The sequence below is a fragment of the Musca autumnalis genome, unplaced genomic scaffold, assembly GCF_047663935.1.
Source record: "Musca autumnalis isolate F117 unplaced genomic scaffold, ASM4766393v1 scaffold_5, whole genome shotgun sequence".
In the NCBI taxonomy this organism is placed as follows: domain Eukaryota; kingdom Metazoa; phylum Arthropoda; class Insecta; order Diptera; family Muscidae; genus Musca; species Musca autumnalis.
Window position 1 is genome coordinate 166,212,449 of NW_027412088.1, and position 15,539 is coordinate 166,227,987.

The following is a 15,539-nucleotide window of genomic DNA, read 5'->3' on the forward strand; positions in this document are numbered from 1 at the left end:
GATCAAGATTATATGCACTTTATAGGGTCGCAAATGATTATTTCAATGCGTTGCAAACGGAAAAACAACCCTCCATACTATGGAGGGCATAACAAGTAAGAGAGGCCTATAGTTGGATGAGGCCGTCCATGCGATACAATTTTATATGATTGCGACACGTTATGTTATTGATAAAATTATTAACTGATATTTTTGCATCATTTATTATTGGTATAATTTGCATCAAAGGCGAGGTCAAGAGTTGGTTTTCAAGTTAGGTGTTCGTAATTTGTCGAAATATGGCCCCAAGTTTTAAATTATTCTTCCCACAATGGTCAATAGTCAATTTCACCTGTTAAATAATATCCGATCATTTTTTTAAAATCATTGGCATTTTCCTTGACTAAATCTCTTACTTCGTGCAAAATTGTGTCAATATTAAAATATATGGTAAATTTCAAATTTCCTTTACAATTACATAGAAAAAAATTAAAAACTTTTTTGGCGCCATTTTTGGTACATGGGTTACGATAAAAATCGTGGTTTCAAATCTGTTCGCGTTCACAAAATTGGATGCTGCACTCAAAAGTTATATGCGGTTTTACTCTCTTGTAAAGAAAAAATATTTAAAAATTCCTATTGTGTTCTAATAAGAACATGTATATATGAATCGTTAGCAGAATTTGATATCTATCCGTAGATGCTAAAATAGTTGCTAAATTTATTTTCGCGGAAAATCACAAAATATTGAAGAAATCTTGGAATAAATTTTATTTATTCTAAATCAGAGTCCAAATTACAATCAAATAAAAAACATAGAAGTTAAAAACCGTATAATTCGCGAATTGGTTTAAATCGGTTGAGGTGCATGTGCTTTTCGGATACAGGGAGTCCATGTCTATCAATATGCATGGATTTTCCCATGTTTCATTCAGCGGCCAAAGTGTGCCATAAGTTGCATCTTACTATTCAAAAAACCTTCAAGTGGGCAAAAATTACGCGATGTGCATATGATTATAAGGTGCATCCGATTTCAATGGCCCCCTATAAAAATACGTCAATATAAATTATTTTAGACAGATTCGTCAAGAACTGCGGATGTGCCACCGCATTCTATTTTGGGATAAATAGGGATATTACTCCTGAATCTTTGTAATTTGTGACCCACCTTTTTGGCAAATATTATAACCGCGTATAAAGGATTACATTTATGCAAAAATAATCAAAGAAAATCGCGGTTCAATTCGCGGAATTGTAAAAATATATTTTTGCAGATTTTCCTACTTTCAAGGTATCTATATCCGGCGTTTTAGTGGATGGATTCGACCGCGGAAGAGCTCATTAGATCCGGCACGTAAAAAAAAACTAAAATCACGCGGGGTTCAGCGGTACCTGTACGACAGTTGTAAATTTTAAAGCCAAAAAATAGGTTTTTTTAGAAAATTTACGCACCAAATTTTCGCCTTTGGACTCCTATTACTAGGAAGCTGTACGGAGCACACTCATGAGATATACATCGTACGACATGGAATCGCGAGTTCTACAATCCTATAAACTAGTTTGGATTATTATCTAGTTGCACCCTATAATTATAAGAAAAATTCGAAAAACACTGAAATCAAAACTTCAAAATGTCAGCATCGATTTTAGGGGGATGCAGTGTATATATCCAAAAGTCATACACTAGAACCATGTTGCCCAAGGGGTATTGTTTAGTCCTTTCTTTCAGCACAGGTTGGAATTTTGCGTGGTTTGGCCAGAAATCAAAAAAGAGCACAAAAAACATGTTTACTTCAACACATTTTCCCATTTTTTTATATTACCACCAACGCAGCTTCCACGAAAATTATTTGTTATGGTCCATATTATGAGATCGTGGCTAAAACACTTCAATTAATATAAATATATTCATATTTTATAAAATATATTAACAGTTCGCGACTTATTAAATGGTGAACCTCAACTTCAACGATTGAAAAACTTTTTTGAATATTACCATATATATGGGATCCCCGTATGTACTAGGCTGTAACTATGTTATGTGACCACGTACATCAGCATAATTGGCATCAATGGAAAGGCCAAGAGTTCCTTTTCTAAATATAACTAACGGGGTGGAACATATAAGAGATACGAATTTTGGCATACCACATGGTTCTACCATGGATCGGGTTGTTACAAAAATTTCAATATACTTGAAACCTGGTTAAACCATTATATGGGGGCTATACCCAAACGTGGATCTATATATACAGTTTTTTGTGGAAGTGTTTTTTTTTGCCTCTGGAAATACAAAATCAAAATTACAACCAATTCCGTTGTCAAATGCGACGTATACGTTTACAATTCCTTATATGCGGTTATACCAAAACGATGGCCTACATAAAAATTTTTGTTAGAAATGTTTTTTACCTGTGGATACACAAAATCCAAAATCCCAAAGCGTCGACATATCAACGTGTCACTTTGTATAGGGGCAGTACCAAAACGTGAACCTATATAGCCCATTTTCATTACCAAAAGTTCTACGGACACACTGTTCAAAAATACATACACTTTACAACTTTTCTACAATGATTATTTTTAGGAGTTACTAAATGAATTACAAACTTATTATACCCTCCATTATATGGTGGTGGGTATAAAACCCGAATCTAATTTTTGGTGCACATTAGAGTGGCCCAAAAAAATTGAAACTCCTACCCCCTAATTTTTTTCCATTTGATCCAGAAGCTACATATGTATGCATATGAAATTCTATGGCGATAGATTAACGTTAACCTTTGCCAACCTAGCGATCTTTGTTTCCATAGTAATTTGTATGGGGCCAAATGTCCATTTTCACGAATATTCTCTAAAAGCCGCAGTTTTGGCCCAATCGATGAATATCCTGAAAATCTAAATCTGGCCAGATTTTCACAAATTTTTTAGTATACGTTGTTTAGCCACAACAACGAACTGGTAAAATTATTACATCGATTGGAGTGTAGAGCGATTTCGTGAAAATTCGTCTTTGACCCTAGTACAAAGTACCGTGAAAGTTAAGGTCGGTCAGTGGAACAGGTTACCGTTAACCAATCATCATCATTTTTTGTAGAAATCGATTTGTTTAAACAAACCAATGAACTGGTTTTTCACCGATTGGGCCAAAATTGCGGCTTTTAGATGATTTTAGAGGGTTAAATGAAGCTTTGGTCCCATAAAAATTACTATGGAAATAAAGTTAACGTTAACCGATCGTCATAAAATTTCATATATATAAGGTTTTTGGATCAAATGGAAAAAAATTAGGGGGTAGGAGTTCCAAAAAAATGTTTTTGTTTTTTGGATCACTCTAGTTTACATACTCAAAAGATAATGATAAAATCATCCTGTCATACAAACAAAACTCTCCAAAATTACTTTTTCACCACGACATAGAATCCCGAGAGAAGCGAATAAAATTGTCGAAGAAAAAAGAATAATATTGTCCTGTTGACAAAATTATTGATGGATTTGATAAAACAAATTGTTCGAGTTGACTAACAATAAATAATCTTTAACATATCTTTATATTTTTCTGTACTGCTCATCCGTGAATCTCTATTTACTACTTGGAATACAACCAACCCTTGGAATATAGCCTGGCCATTGAATCTAAAGATATTCACTTATTATTTCTTGTCTCTTCGTGATTAATCTGAGGAATAGCTCGACACGGTGCGTCTTAACTAAATTTAAATGAAAGCTGCTTACACCTGGGAAGTTTTTGCGGTTTCTGAAACTACAATGTTCACAGATGAGAAAAATAAAAAAAAAAAATCGCAGGAGTGATTTTCAAATAAATCGCGGTCAAATTTCACATTTTAAGGGCTTTTTTAGGTTTTCAAGATTTTGCTTGGAAACCGCAAGACCTACCGAAATGGGATTAAAAAAATGTTTTAGCAGTGAAAATTCTCTACAAAATTGACCTCAATGGTATTTTCGTAGGTTTTACCATTTTTGAGATAAAGAAGTTCAAATTGGGACAATGTACTGACTGTATGGCCCCCTATAAAACAATGTCGTGCAGGGTGCACCTTAACTAACTTTGAATGAAAACCGCTTACACCCGGGAAGTTTTCGCGGATTCTGAAACAACAATGTTCATAGATGAGAAAAATCCAAAAACAAGAAAAAATTGCTGGAGGGATTTTTAAATTAATCGCGGTCAAATTTCACGATTTTGCTTGGAAAACGCATGTGCTATCGGAATGGGGCTAAAGAAAATGTTGTAGCTGTGAAAATTCTCCATAGGATTGACCGTTATGATTTGTCCCTAGTGTTTACCATTTTTGAGATATAGAAGTTCAGGTTACATTTGTAGGTTTTGTTGTTAGGTTTTCACGATTTGCTTAAAAACGGTAAGTCTTATCGAAATGGGACTAGAAAAAATCTTATAGCTGTGAAAATTCTCTATAAGATTGGATTTCGTAATTTTTTCCTAGGTTGTACCATTTAAGTTGCGAAATTGCAGTCATGACCTAGTTTTATAAGGAGACGATAGTCAGTAAATTGTCAAAATTTGAACTTCTATATCTCAAAAATGGTAATAAAGGACAATCTTGTAGAGAATTTTCACTGCTACAACACTTTCTTTAATCACATTTCGATAGGGCTTGCGGTTTCCAAGCAAAATCAAGAAAGCCCTAAAAATGTGAACTTTGACCGCGATTTATTTGAAAATCACTCCGGCGTTTTTTTTTTCTCAGCTGTAAACTTTGTAGTTTCAGAAACCGAAAAAACCTCCCAGGTGTAAGCACCTTTCATTTAAATGTAGTTAAGGCGCACCGTGTCGAGTGTTCAAAAAAAGAAAAAAATCTGTAAGCAATCTTCATGATGATAGCTCCATAAATGCGGCCTGGAATTGTATTACAGTTTATAACGGACAGAGTGGGCGACTTAAACGCATACATAAACCGCTTTTTGTCATCTTGATATGAAAATTTACGACCTGATTTTCATATATCTAAACAAGAAAAATATTTATACAAAACAATCGTATAAAACCCTCTCAACGTTCGTTTTTGTAAAACTCAACTGCTACTAAAATATATTAGCTTTTTTCACCATTAGAATCAACTCCATGTATGCTAAGTGCAATTCGTGAAACATCGGACCTTTTATTCAAGATTTGAAACAATACTATGAATGTTAAATACAATGTAATACCCTAGACCAGGGACGCGCTTCTTTGTTTAGTGAGGGCGCCCACTGAGTTGTTTCTTCTCTCTCTCACGTACAGTGTAAGTGTACATAAAAAACAATGAACATCATGTGGTTGTTGTCACCCACCCTGTAGGGACTGTGGCCGATTTAAGGCTCACATAAAGCTAGTTTTTTTTTAAACATAAGTGGCATTTTATCGATAATTTTGCCTTATGCCAACTGACTAATTTTACAAGGCGATGAGCGCCTGAGTAGTCAGTATTGTCCAACGCCAGATAACTTTTCGACTGATAATAAACTAACTTTTTTTTTGCCTATTTTTAGCCAGTTTAAAACATAATGTGGGAAAAAACAATTTTTGCTTCTGTGTGTTTTTTATTTTTGACTTTTCATATTCTCTCTCTACCTCTCTTTGTCTCTCTCTCTGTTTTGTTAGAGAGAAGAAGGGGCATATTTGTATATTTCCTTTGTGTTCCTTTTTAATTCCAGAATGATATGAGTAATATGTACGAATATGTTCAGTCCATCAACACTGTATTCTATAACTGGATGCTGCATTTATACGAAGAATATTAAGAAAAAGCAAGTGCGAATTATTTATACATTTGTGCCTTATTTTTTCGACAAACACAAATACTTTGCAGAAGGTACATGTTTCTGTTTTCATAATGGATAATCTCTAGATAACTTTTCGACTAACTTTTTATTGGTCGAAAAGTTATCTAGACATGGACAGTTGCCGAAAATTTTTTCTGTTCAAAGTGGTTCATCTATAGATAACTTTTCAGCCAGTTTTTAGTCAGTTAAAAAATTATCGATCTATTATCAATCATTTTACCAACTGGTTAATAAAAGTCCGACAGGGCCATGCATACGCATATGCTTTAGTATTGATCAGCCATGCACACGTCTTTACGAAAAAGTTAACTACAACTGTCTTTCTCATACAAAAACCCAAATAGCATTCTCTTCTTGTGCACCATTGGTATTGATGGAAATATAGTGGGCGACACTGCCCTAGACAGACGGCAGCGTTAATTTGCATTAAGATATGCATTTAATTTTTGCCTAACGGTTTCTGTTTTTACGAAACAACTGATTGCTGTTTTGTTGTTTGCACTGTCATTATTTTGTTTTCCTTGTGTCTCAGAGCATGAAAATGCTCTCCCTCATATGAATATGGGCTCTCTTTTACGGTATTGCAATATTGAAATAACTAAATGCGCTTTAAATTCAGTTTGATTTTGTGCATTAAGAATGTAGATAATGCTCGAATTTATTTGAATTAAGGCAGTTAATGCAAATTAATGCTGCAGTCTGTCTAGGGTATAAGAATAGTTTTGTCGTTTCTAGGTGTTATGTTTTAATTTACCATAGTATCCGATAAATATCGAAGTGTTATTCCATATTTTACTCCAAGAAGTTAAACCTTTCTTTCCTTTTCTTGGTTTCTTTCTGTTCAGTAAGATACTTTGCCAACGGGTTATGATGTCATGCCAAGGGATTGGTAAAGATGCCATTCAACGGGTTTAGTGAAGATGCTTTGCTTAGGATCCTAAAATGATTTGGATCTTTTGGGGATCAAGCTCTTCTACAAATGCTAAAAAGATGACATGCCAAATCACTAGCACGCATGCTTGAATAGCATCTTTGGCATCGAAGATTTTGCTGAGTAAAAATGTGATGATGGTGATTGTCATTAAGTCAATATTTATTTAATTTTAAGACATGTGTACATAAATAATTACTTGCCCTGCCAAAAGAGATACGACACGTTTCTTAATCGCCACTAAAATTTTACATCGTCTTAAAAGTTATGTGTCCCAATAAAAAAAAACTTAAGTTTGATATTTTATTTGCAAAATTGTAGTTTTTTAATTTACGGCAACATGCTGGTTTCCAAATTTAATTGGCCATTATAAGGTGTAAATATAGAGATCAAGCAACTGCTCCCACAACAAAAACTAAGACAGAATAAATCTTCTGCCAATTGTTTTGAGATGCCTGTTGAGAACTAATATAATTTTTATTTTAATTTCCTAAAAATCACCTATTATAAATAGCCCCAAATAGCCGAATAACCATGTCACACAATATAAAACACTCAGTTTAAACTTATCAAAAGGATTTCTTCCCTCAGAATAACATCATGAAGACGTTCATTACTTTGTATGTCGTTTGCTTGGTTGGTGCTGCTTTGGCTACTGTATGTTTTTCAGTGCAATTTTGAAAATAAAACTCAAATAATTTATTTCTTTATTTTAGCCCATTGAATTATCTGATGAACAAAAAGCCAAGGCCAAAGATTACATTTTGGAGTGCATCAAGAAAAAAATGCAACCGAAGAAGATATAGTGAAATTTCATAATAAGGATATTGAGAACCCCTCCAAAACCTTAAAATGTTTGGGCACATGTTTCTTTGAACGTAGTGGTATTATGAAAAATGGAGAACTCCAAGACAATGTTGTCCTTACCAAATTGGGTGGTTTAGTTGGTGATGCAGAGGCCAAGCAAATTTTGGAAAAATGCAAAGGTATCAAAGATGAAAATCGTTGTGAAACTGGTTTCAAAACGTTTTTGTGTTTGCATGCGGAGATAGCTGATATTTGAGAGGCTGTAAAGGAAGTTCATTGGGATTTAATAATAAAATAAAACATTGTAAAAATAAAAAATATTGCTAGTGATTCTATAAATTTTCATTATTGTAATTTATAATTATGATAAATATTTTATTTAAAAAAAATAGAAAAAACATTTACTAAAATAAAACATAAATAAAATATCATAATATTAATAGCATGTTTACATTAGAGCTTTTTGCCGGGATAACTAATGCTTTGTTCTTGAACCCGCAAAAATCTACAAATGTTCCTGTGCTAACAACTTTTCCTTTGTGGTATCAAAAATATAGTAAAATTAGTAGATTTCGGCAGGTTATGGAGCAGTACAAATATGTATTAGTATTTATTTGATTATGTGCAATGGAATCGACAGTTGAATAAATTGGATTTACAAAATCCAGTACAATGGAGAATGGTGAAACAAAATCCGGAAAGACCACACAGGTTTAATTAATTGTTTCAAAATATGCCGATTAGAATAATGCCATAAGAGTGCACTTGAAAGGCTTTCAAATCGGGCCTCTGTGTTTCTTTTAAACTGCAACACACCACCTGCATTATATAATACTGCTGCAGCTAAAACATGTTTAACGTTCCACCATTCATTTATACTCAACAAAAAACGGCAGCATTAAGATTTTTCTCTTTTTTTAAATAAAGCAAATAGTTTTAATTTTGTTGCATTATTCTTGTTGCAGACAATCGTAAGTTCCTAAGGCATCTTATCTTACATAAAGAACAACAACACGAGATTATGAAAAGCTAAAAATTGATGATAGAATTTTTATATAATTCGTCATAGATGCAGACAGCAGACATATTAACTTATTTCGCTTCGTGGAATACAGTGGAATATTGTTGAACGAAATCTGAAAAAAAATTATTACGAAGACCTTCTTAAAGGATTTCTTCCATAGTAGACATTTTTGAGGGGTTTCTTCCATAGAAGACCTTTATGAAGGGTTTCTTACATAGATGTCCTGTTTGGAGGGTTCTTTGATAGAAGACTTTTCAAAGGTCTTTTCCATAGAAGACCTTTTTGAAGGTCTTGAAGCTCTTCCACCAAAGACTTTGTTGAAGTTATTTTTCCATAGAAGACCCTTTGAAAAGTCTTCCCCATAAAAGCTATTTTGAAAGGTATTTTTCTATAGAAGATCATATGAAATGTGCCCTTTAACAGAAGACCATTCTAAAGGTCTTTTCCATAGAATGCCTTTTGATAGGCCTCTACCACGAAGACATTTTAGAACGTCTATTGCCAGAGATTACCTTTGGAAAAGTCTATTTCCATAGAAGACCTTGTTATAGGTCTTCTCGCATAGAAGACGTTTGAAAGATATTCTTCTATAGAGGATATTTTGACAGGTATTCTTCCACAGAATATCTTTTGAAATGTCTTCTTCGGCAAGGTCTTCTTCGATAGTCTTCTTTCATAGAAGGCCTTTTGAAAGGTCTTCTTTGCCATAGAAAACCTTTTACAATGTCTTCAACCATAGAAGACCTTTTGCAAGGTCTTCTACCATAGAAGACTTTCGGAAAGGTAATCTTGGACCTTTTGAAAGGTATTGTTCCATAGAAGACCTTTTGAAAGGTCTTCTTCCATAGAAGACATTTTGAAAGTCTTCTTCCACAGAAGGTCTTCTATAAAAGACCTTCCGAGAGGTCTTCTTCCATAGTCTTCTTACATATGAGACCTTTTTCAAGGTCCTCTTCCATAGAAGACAGTTTAAAAAATCTTTTTCCATAGAAGACATCTTTAAAGATCTTCTTGAATAGAATACCTTTTAAAAGGTCTTCTTTCATAGAAGAACTTTTGAGAGGTCTTCTTCCATAGAAGACCTTTTGAAAGGTCTTCTTCCTTAGAAGACCTCTTGAAAGGTCTTCTTCCATAGAAGACCTTTTGAAAGGTCTTCTTCCATAGAAGACCTTGTGAAAGGTCTTCTTCCATAGAAGTCCTTTTGAAAGGTCTTCTTTTATAGAAGATCTTTTGAAAGGTCTTCTTCCATAGAAGACCTTTCGAAAGGGCTTCCTCCATAAAATACCTTTTGAAAGGACTTTCTCCATAGAAGACCTTTCCGAAGTTCTTCTTCCATAGAAGACCTTTTGAAAGGTCTTCTTCAATAGAAGTCCTTTTGAAAGGTCTTCTTTCATAGAAGACCTTTTGGAAGGTCTTCTTCTATAGAAGACCTTTTTAAAAGTCTTCTTCCATAGAAGACTTTCGGAAACGCCATCTTTGATAGAATGCCTTCGGAAACAACAGAATACCTTCTGAATGGTCTTCTTCCACAAAAGGTCTTCGGAAAGGTCTTCTTCGATAGTCTTCTTCCATAGAAGACGTTCGGAAAGGTCATCTTCGATAAAATGCCTTCGGAAAGGTCTTGTTTAACAGAAGAGTCTATGTAAGATGTAATTCGAATTATTTTAATTGTAATTCGGAATTCTTTTTGTAATTCGTAACACTTCATTTGTAATTCGAGAATTCCATTTGTAATTCGAATTATTCCATTTGTAATTAGAATTATTCCATTTGTAGTTCGAAATTTTCAATTTGTAATTCGAATTATTTTATTTGAAATTTGTATTATTCCATTTGTAATTCGAATTATTTTATTTGAAATTTGTATTATTCCATTTGTAATTCGAATTATTCTTTTTGTAATTCGAATGATTTCATTTGGCTTTGGCTGGATGGTCTTCTATTGAATAAGACCTTTTAAAAGGTCTTCTACGGAAGAAGAATTGTTTAAAGGTATTCTATGGAAGAAGAGCTTTCAAAAGGTCTTTTATGGAAGAAGACCTTCGGAAAGGTCTCTTCCGATAGTCTTCTTCCGTAGAAGACCTTTTGAAGATTCTTCTTCCATAGAAGTCCTTTTGAAAGGTCTTCTACCATAGAAGATTTTTGGTATGACCATCTTCGATGGAACCCCTTCGGAAAGGTCATCTTCAACAGAAAATCTTTTGAAAGCTCTTCTCCCACAGACGGCCTTTTGAAAGCTTTTCTTGCATAGAAGACTTTTCGAAAGCTCCTCTCCCAGAAGTTCCTTAAAAGGTCTTCTTTCATAAAACTTTGAAAAGCTCTTTTTTCACAGGACTTCATTCATAAAAGACCTTTCGAAACGTCATCTTTAACGTCTTCTCTCACAGCAGACCTTTTGAGAGGTATTCGTTCTTAGCAGAACTTCTAAAGCCTCTCTTCTATGAAAGATCTTTTGAACGGATTGCTCTTCCTCCATAAAAGACCTTTTGCAAGGCCCTCCCATAGAAGACTTCTTGAATGGAAGACCTCGTGGAAGACCTTCTATGAGGTATTCTTCTATAGAAGAACTTTCAGTATGTGTTCTATGGAAGTAGACGTCTTTTCTGAAAGACCTTTCCGAAGGTCTTCTATGGTCTTTCTTCCATAGAAGACCTTTTAAAGTTCTCCCTCCATAGAAGACCTTTTGTAAAGCCTTCTTCAACAGAAGACCTACTGAAAGTTCTTCCACCATAGAAGACTTTCGGAAAGGTCTTCTTCAACCTTCTCCTGAATGGTCTTGTTCCATAGAACCCCATTTGAAAGGTATTCTTCCACGGAAGAATTTTGAAAAGTCTTCATTCAAAAGAGGATTTTCTTCCATAGAAAATCCTTTGAAAGGGTTTCTTCCATAGAAGATCTTTTGAAAGGTCTTCTTTCATATTAGACCTTTTAAAATGTCTTCTTCCAAAGAAGAAGTCATGGCCTTCTTTTGAAAGTACTTCTTCCATGGAAAGCTTTTGACAGATCTTCCAAAGAAGACCTTTTAAGAGATCCTTTTGAAAGTCTTCTTCAATAGAAGACTTTTCGAAATGCCTTTTTCCATGACCGATGTTCTTCCATAGAACCCTTTCTGCATGGTTTTCTTCAATGCAACCCCTTTTGAAAGGTCTTCTTCTATATGAGTCCTTTCGAAAGTTCTTCAGGGATCTCCTTCAATAGATCCCCTTTAAAAGATATTTTTCTATTGAAGACCGTTTGAAAGGTCTTCTGCCACAGAAGATCATTTGACAGGTCTCATTCCTAGAAGTCCTTTTGACAGATCTGCTACCGTAGAAACCCGTCTGAAATGTCTCCTTCCATAGAAGACTATTTTAGAGTTCTTCTTCCACAGAAAAGCCTTTGAGGGGTATTCTTCCATAAAATACTATTTGAAACACTTCTTTAAACGGCTTCCACAGAAAACTTCTTGAAAGGCCTTCTTCCATAGAAAACCATTAGAAATGTCCTTTTCCATAGAAGACCATTTTGAAAGGTCTTATTCCATAGAATACATTCTGAAAAATATTCATCCATAGATGCCTTTGGAAAAGTCTTCCCCATAGAAACCCTTTCTAGAAGTCTTCTACCATAGATGGCCTTTCGAAATGTCGAAATGTTCATAAAAGGCCTTTACTTCTATGAAAATGATAGAAATGATTTTCTATTCCCTTTAACAATGTTTGCCTGTATTTAACAGTTTTCAAAATGACTTTCTCCTCAGAGTTGCACTAATATCCCACGCTGCAAAAAGGGAAACAAAAACTTCATATTAATGCAACTGTGTCCCTCGATTCCCTTTTTATTGTTTTTCTAAACGTCCTTCAAAAAATGGCAAACTTCCATTATTTCTTTGCAGCACTAATACTTTACTCATTGCTTCTTGACAAACTTCGTTGAATGCTACTTTTTTTCCTTATTGCAAGTCTTAAGTTTATATTGAAGTTTTCTGTTTTCAGTTTTTAGCTAAGCTTCAAATACCAGGAGGAAAAAGAACAAAAAAAACATTCTCAACACAATCCCTATGACAAGAACAGTAGCGTCAACAGAAGTAATTGTAAGAAAAGTAACAGATGAAAGTAGCGTACGGTGGCGGCAGGCAGCTAAGACAAAAATAACAACACATCCAACATGGAAGAATGAAAATCCAACAAGTACAACAACAACACTAGGAATTCCAGAAGCAGCAGAAGAACAAAAAAACGTTACGAATCCTATTATTTCTACATAGTTGTAATCTTATTATCCACGAGTTGACAGCAAAATGACATTTGTAGAAGACAAAAAATGTAAAAGCCAAAATGGGAAGCGAAAGCCTTCTTGGTGGTACAATTGTACAAAGAGAAAGAGAAACTGAAACAAAGCACAAAAAACAAGGAAAAACAAAAGGAACTTTTCAAATCCAACCACGACGACAAACTGAAATGAAATGAAAACAACATCAAAATCAAATATAAAACTCCATTTTGGTGTCGCTGATGAGTTCAGGAGCGGTTTGCGGGGTAGAGGGGGGTTCTGGGAAATCAAAGTGCCTGACAAGGGTGCTGGAATGTGTTTGTGGGAAAGGGCTGTATGGTTGGAAAGGGCTGTATGGTTGGTTGCTTGGCAATGTTGGCACAACATAGATAAGCTGCTGATGAGGTTTATTAAAAAGACACAACAGACACTTACTCATTCTACCACTAACCGAATAATGGAGTTTAATATCCATCAAAAAATATTCAACCATAACGGAAACGTTGCGAAAAACTAATTAAAAGAATACGAAAAAAAATTGTGGCTTGAAAAGTGTCAAATCATTTAAAGGAATTTCGGTTTGGCAATATTGCAGAGATTGAATGACAGTTTTTGTTCATTTTTATGAAAGGTCTACCGCAATGACACTAAAATTGCAGTCACTTGCCTGTTTGTCTAATTTCTAGATATTGAAATGAACGTAGATCGCTTTACAGCGACATTTATATATACCCTATTAGCAACAGGGGTTCACCCAAGATATCATTGCTAAAACAGAGCAATAAGAAATTCCTCAAATTCCTCTTTTTGTTATTGTGGCAACCCAAATATGTTAATTCCTGTATAATGTAAATTATATGGTTTTGGTTTATCAAAAATTCTGCAACCTGGACTGGCTGCGTCCACCAAGAATCGAAGAACAGGTTACGGGGTTTATCGTGGTTGAAAAGATGTAGCATATCATGTGGATACAGTCTATATGCAGGGCATATGTTGGGCATCGTACTTTCAATTTCTGAATTGAATTCTCCGAACCTTCACACTAAGTTTTTATACCGCCTCCGTAACTGCATTAGGATGAACGCTATTTAAACCTGCCTGATCAGCTCGTTGATCTACAGGTTCCCGTTTGTACTTTTGGACCTTTATCTCTCTAGGTCATGAAAATCCCTTCTGATATGTCTTGATGAGAGAAACATGTGCTGCATCAAAAACATCTTATTCTGCTGACGAAGCGTTAAAGTCTTGGTCACTCAATAAGATGGTCCACTAGCAGTTGTAGTCTTTAGGGCGGCGTACATACCACACTGCCACAGCATAACTTAACACGGATCGACCTATTGTTTTATAAGAAGTCAACAAATTTCTTTGTCAGCATTCAAAGTGCTGCCGGCCAACGACTTGAAGGCATTATTCCTATTTTTGTTCTTAGTGGAGTGAACTTACTATCGAACGTTACACAATGTCTTGGCGTAGTTAGTTTTCGGAATCAGAACACCGAATAAATTATACTTTTGTACTCAGAATCGCAACAAAAATTTAAAGCCACCTGCCAACAGCCCTTAAATCTTGAGCGAATACTTACAAACATTTGTGGGAAGTATTAGAACGAGTTGACCAATATAGTCCATCGTCAAACCCAGATTAAGGTTTGCGTACTCTACTTAGTTGGAAACGGTGAAGGTCTTGAATTTGTTAGACTATTTTTTTAGAAAAAAAAAATTTCAAAACGATCCGCAAACAACTTTTATGTAGAAGGCACCAAAAGAACTTCAACAATTAAAAAGTGTTACAAAAGTACCATTGTCCACAATTTGTCTGGGTTTTCTGATCCCTACACGCAGAAAAATTTATGTTAGAAATATGTTTGGATCCAAACAAATATATGTTTGGGACCGGTTGCAAACAAAAATGTTTGCAACATTTTCTAACATATCTCAATTTGATATGTTTGGGTAAAACATATTTTTTATGTTAGAACATTCTTTTCATGGGTGGAGAGAGGATGTTTGTTAACGAGAGTAATAACAGTGCTCTCGCGGCTGTGGAATGTTGTTTTATAATAAAGAGTTGTGTGTATTGTATAATAGAAGACGTAAAAGCGAAGAAGGGGCTTTGGTGGCACGTATGCGTCAAACACGTGTGTTTCTTGTTTTGTTGTTGTTAACAAACTTAGCGGTCGAAGAAGAAATTATATGAATTATATTTTTTTTCTTTCTTCAGTGTTTTAGTTGCCTTTGTAGAGTCAAGACGGTAGAGTGAATAAATCAGTGTTTTGTGTTTTCTTAAAGAAATTGTGCTTTTTAGTAAATTAAATGCCCAATACATTTTATAATTGAATCGGAAAGTTGAATGGAATTATTTTATTGGACAAGGAAGAAATCGCATTTAATATTGGTAATTACATACATACTTATGTATATTTGAAATATGGCATATCCATATTTATTTATTACATTAGATAATCATTTGATTCTAGATGCCGATTCCCCGCTATTTACAAATTATTTCAATCAGTTTTTCTTTTATTAAAGTGTGTTATGAATGTATTTCTTTGGAATTTTGTATGTACCTATGTGTTTGTTGTTCTTTTGCCTTTTATTAAAAAACCACAACATTTGTGTGTGTAGAGCAGCGTCGCCCATAATATTTCCATCAATACAACAGCATATGTGTATGCATGGGTGAAAAAAACAACAACCACATGATATTCATCGTTTGTTTATTTACACGTACACTGTA

At 34.4% G+C, this 15,539-nt stretch overlaps 1 protein-coding gene across 1 annotated transcript; it reads left to right on the plus strand.

The window, feature by feature from the left end:
• Positions 1 to 7,315: 7,315 nt before the first annotated feature.
• LOC141386821 (general odorant-binding protein 56a-like) lies at positions 7,316 to 7,778 on the plus strand. Its single transcript, XM_073955730.1, has 3 exons — positions 7,316 to 7,372; positions 7,432 to 7,489; positions 7,522 to 7,778. Exons 1-3 carry the CDS (start codon positions 7,316 to 7,318, stop codon positions 7,776 to 7,778), a joined length of 372 nt encoding a protein of 123 aa, XP_073811831.1.
• Positions 7,779 to 15,539: the final 7,761 nt, after the last annotated feature.

Bases quoted from the DNA above. Each gene is read 5' to 3' on its own strand.
- LOC141386821 (XM_073955730.1), top strand. From the start codon at position 7,316: ATGAAGACGTTCATTACTTTGTATGTCGTTTGCTTGGTTGGTGCTGCT. The intron at 7,373-7,431 runs GTATGTTTTTCA...TCTTTATTTTAG, and splicing joins TTGGTGCTGCTTTGGCTACT to CCCATTGAATTATCTGATGA. The intron at 7,490-7,521 runs TCAAGAAAAAAA...AAGAAGATATAG, and splicing joins AGATTACATTTTGGAGTGCA to TGAAATTTCATAATAAGGAT.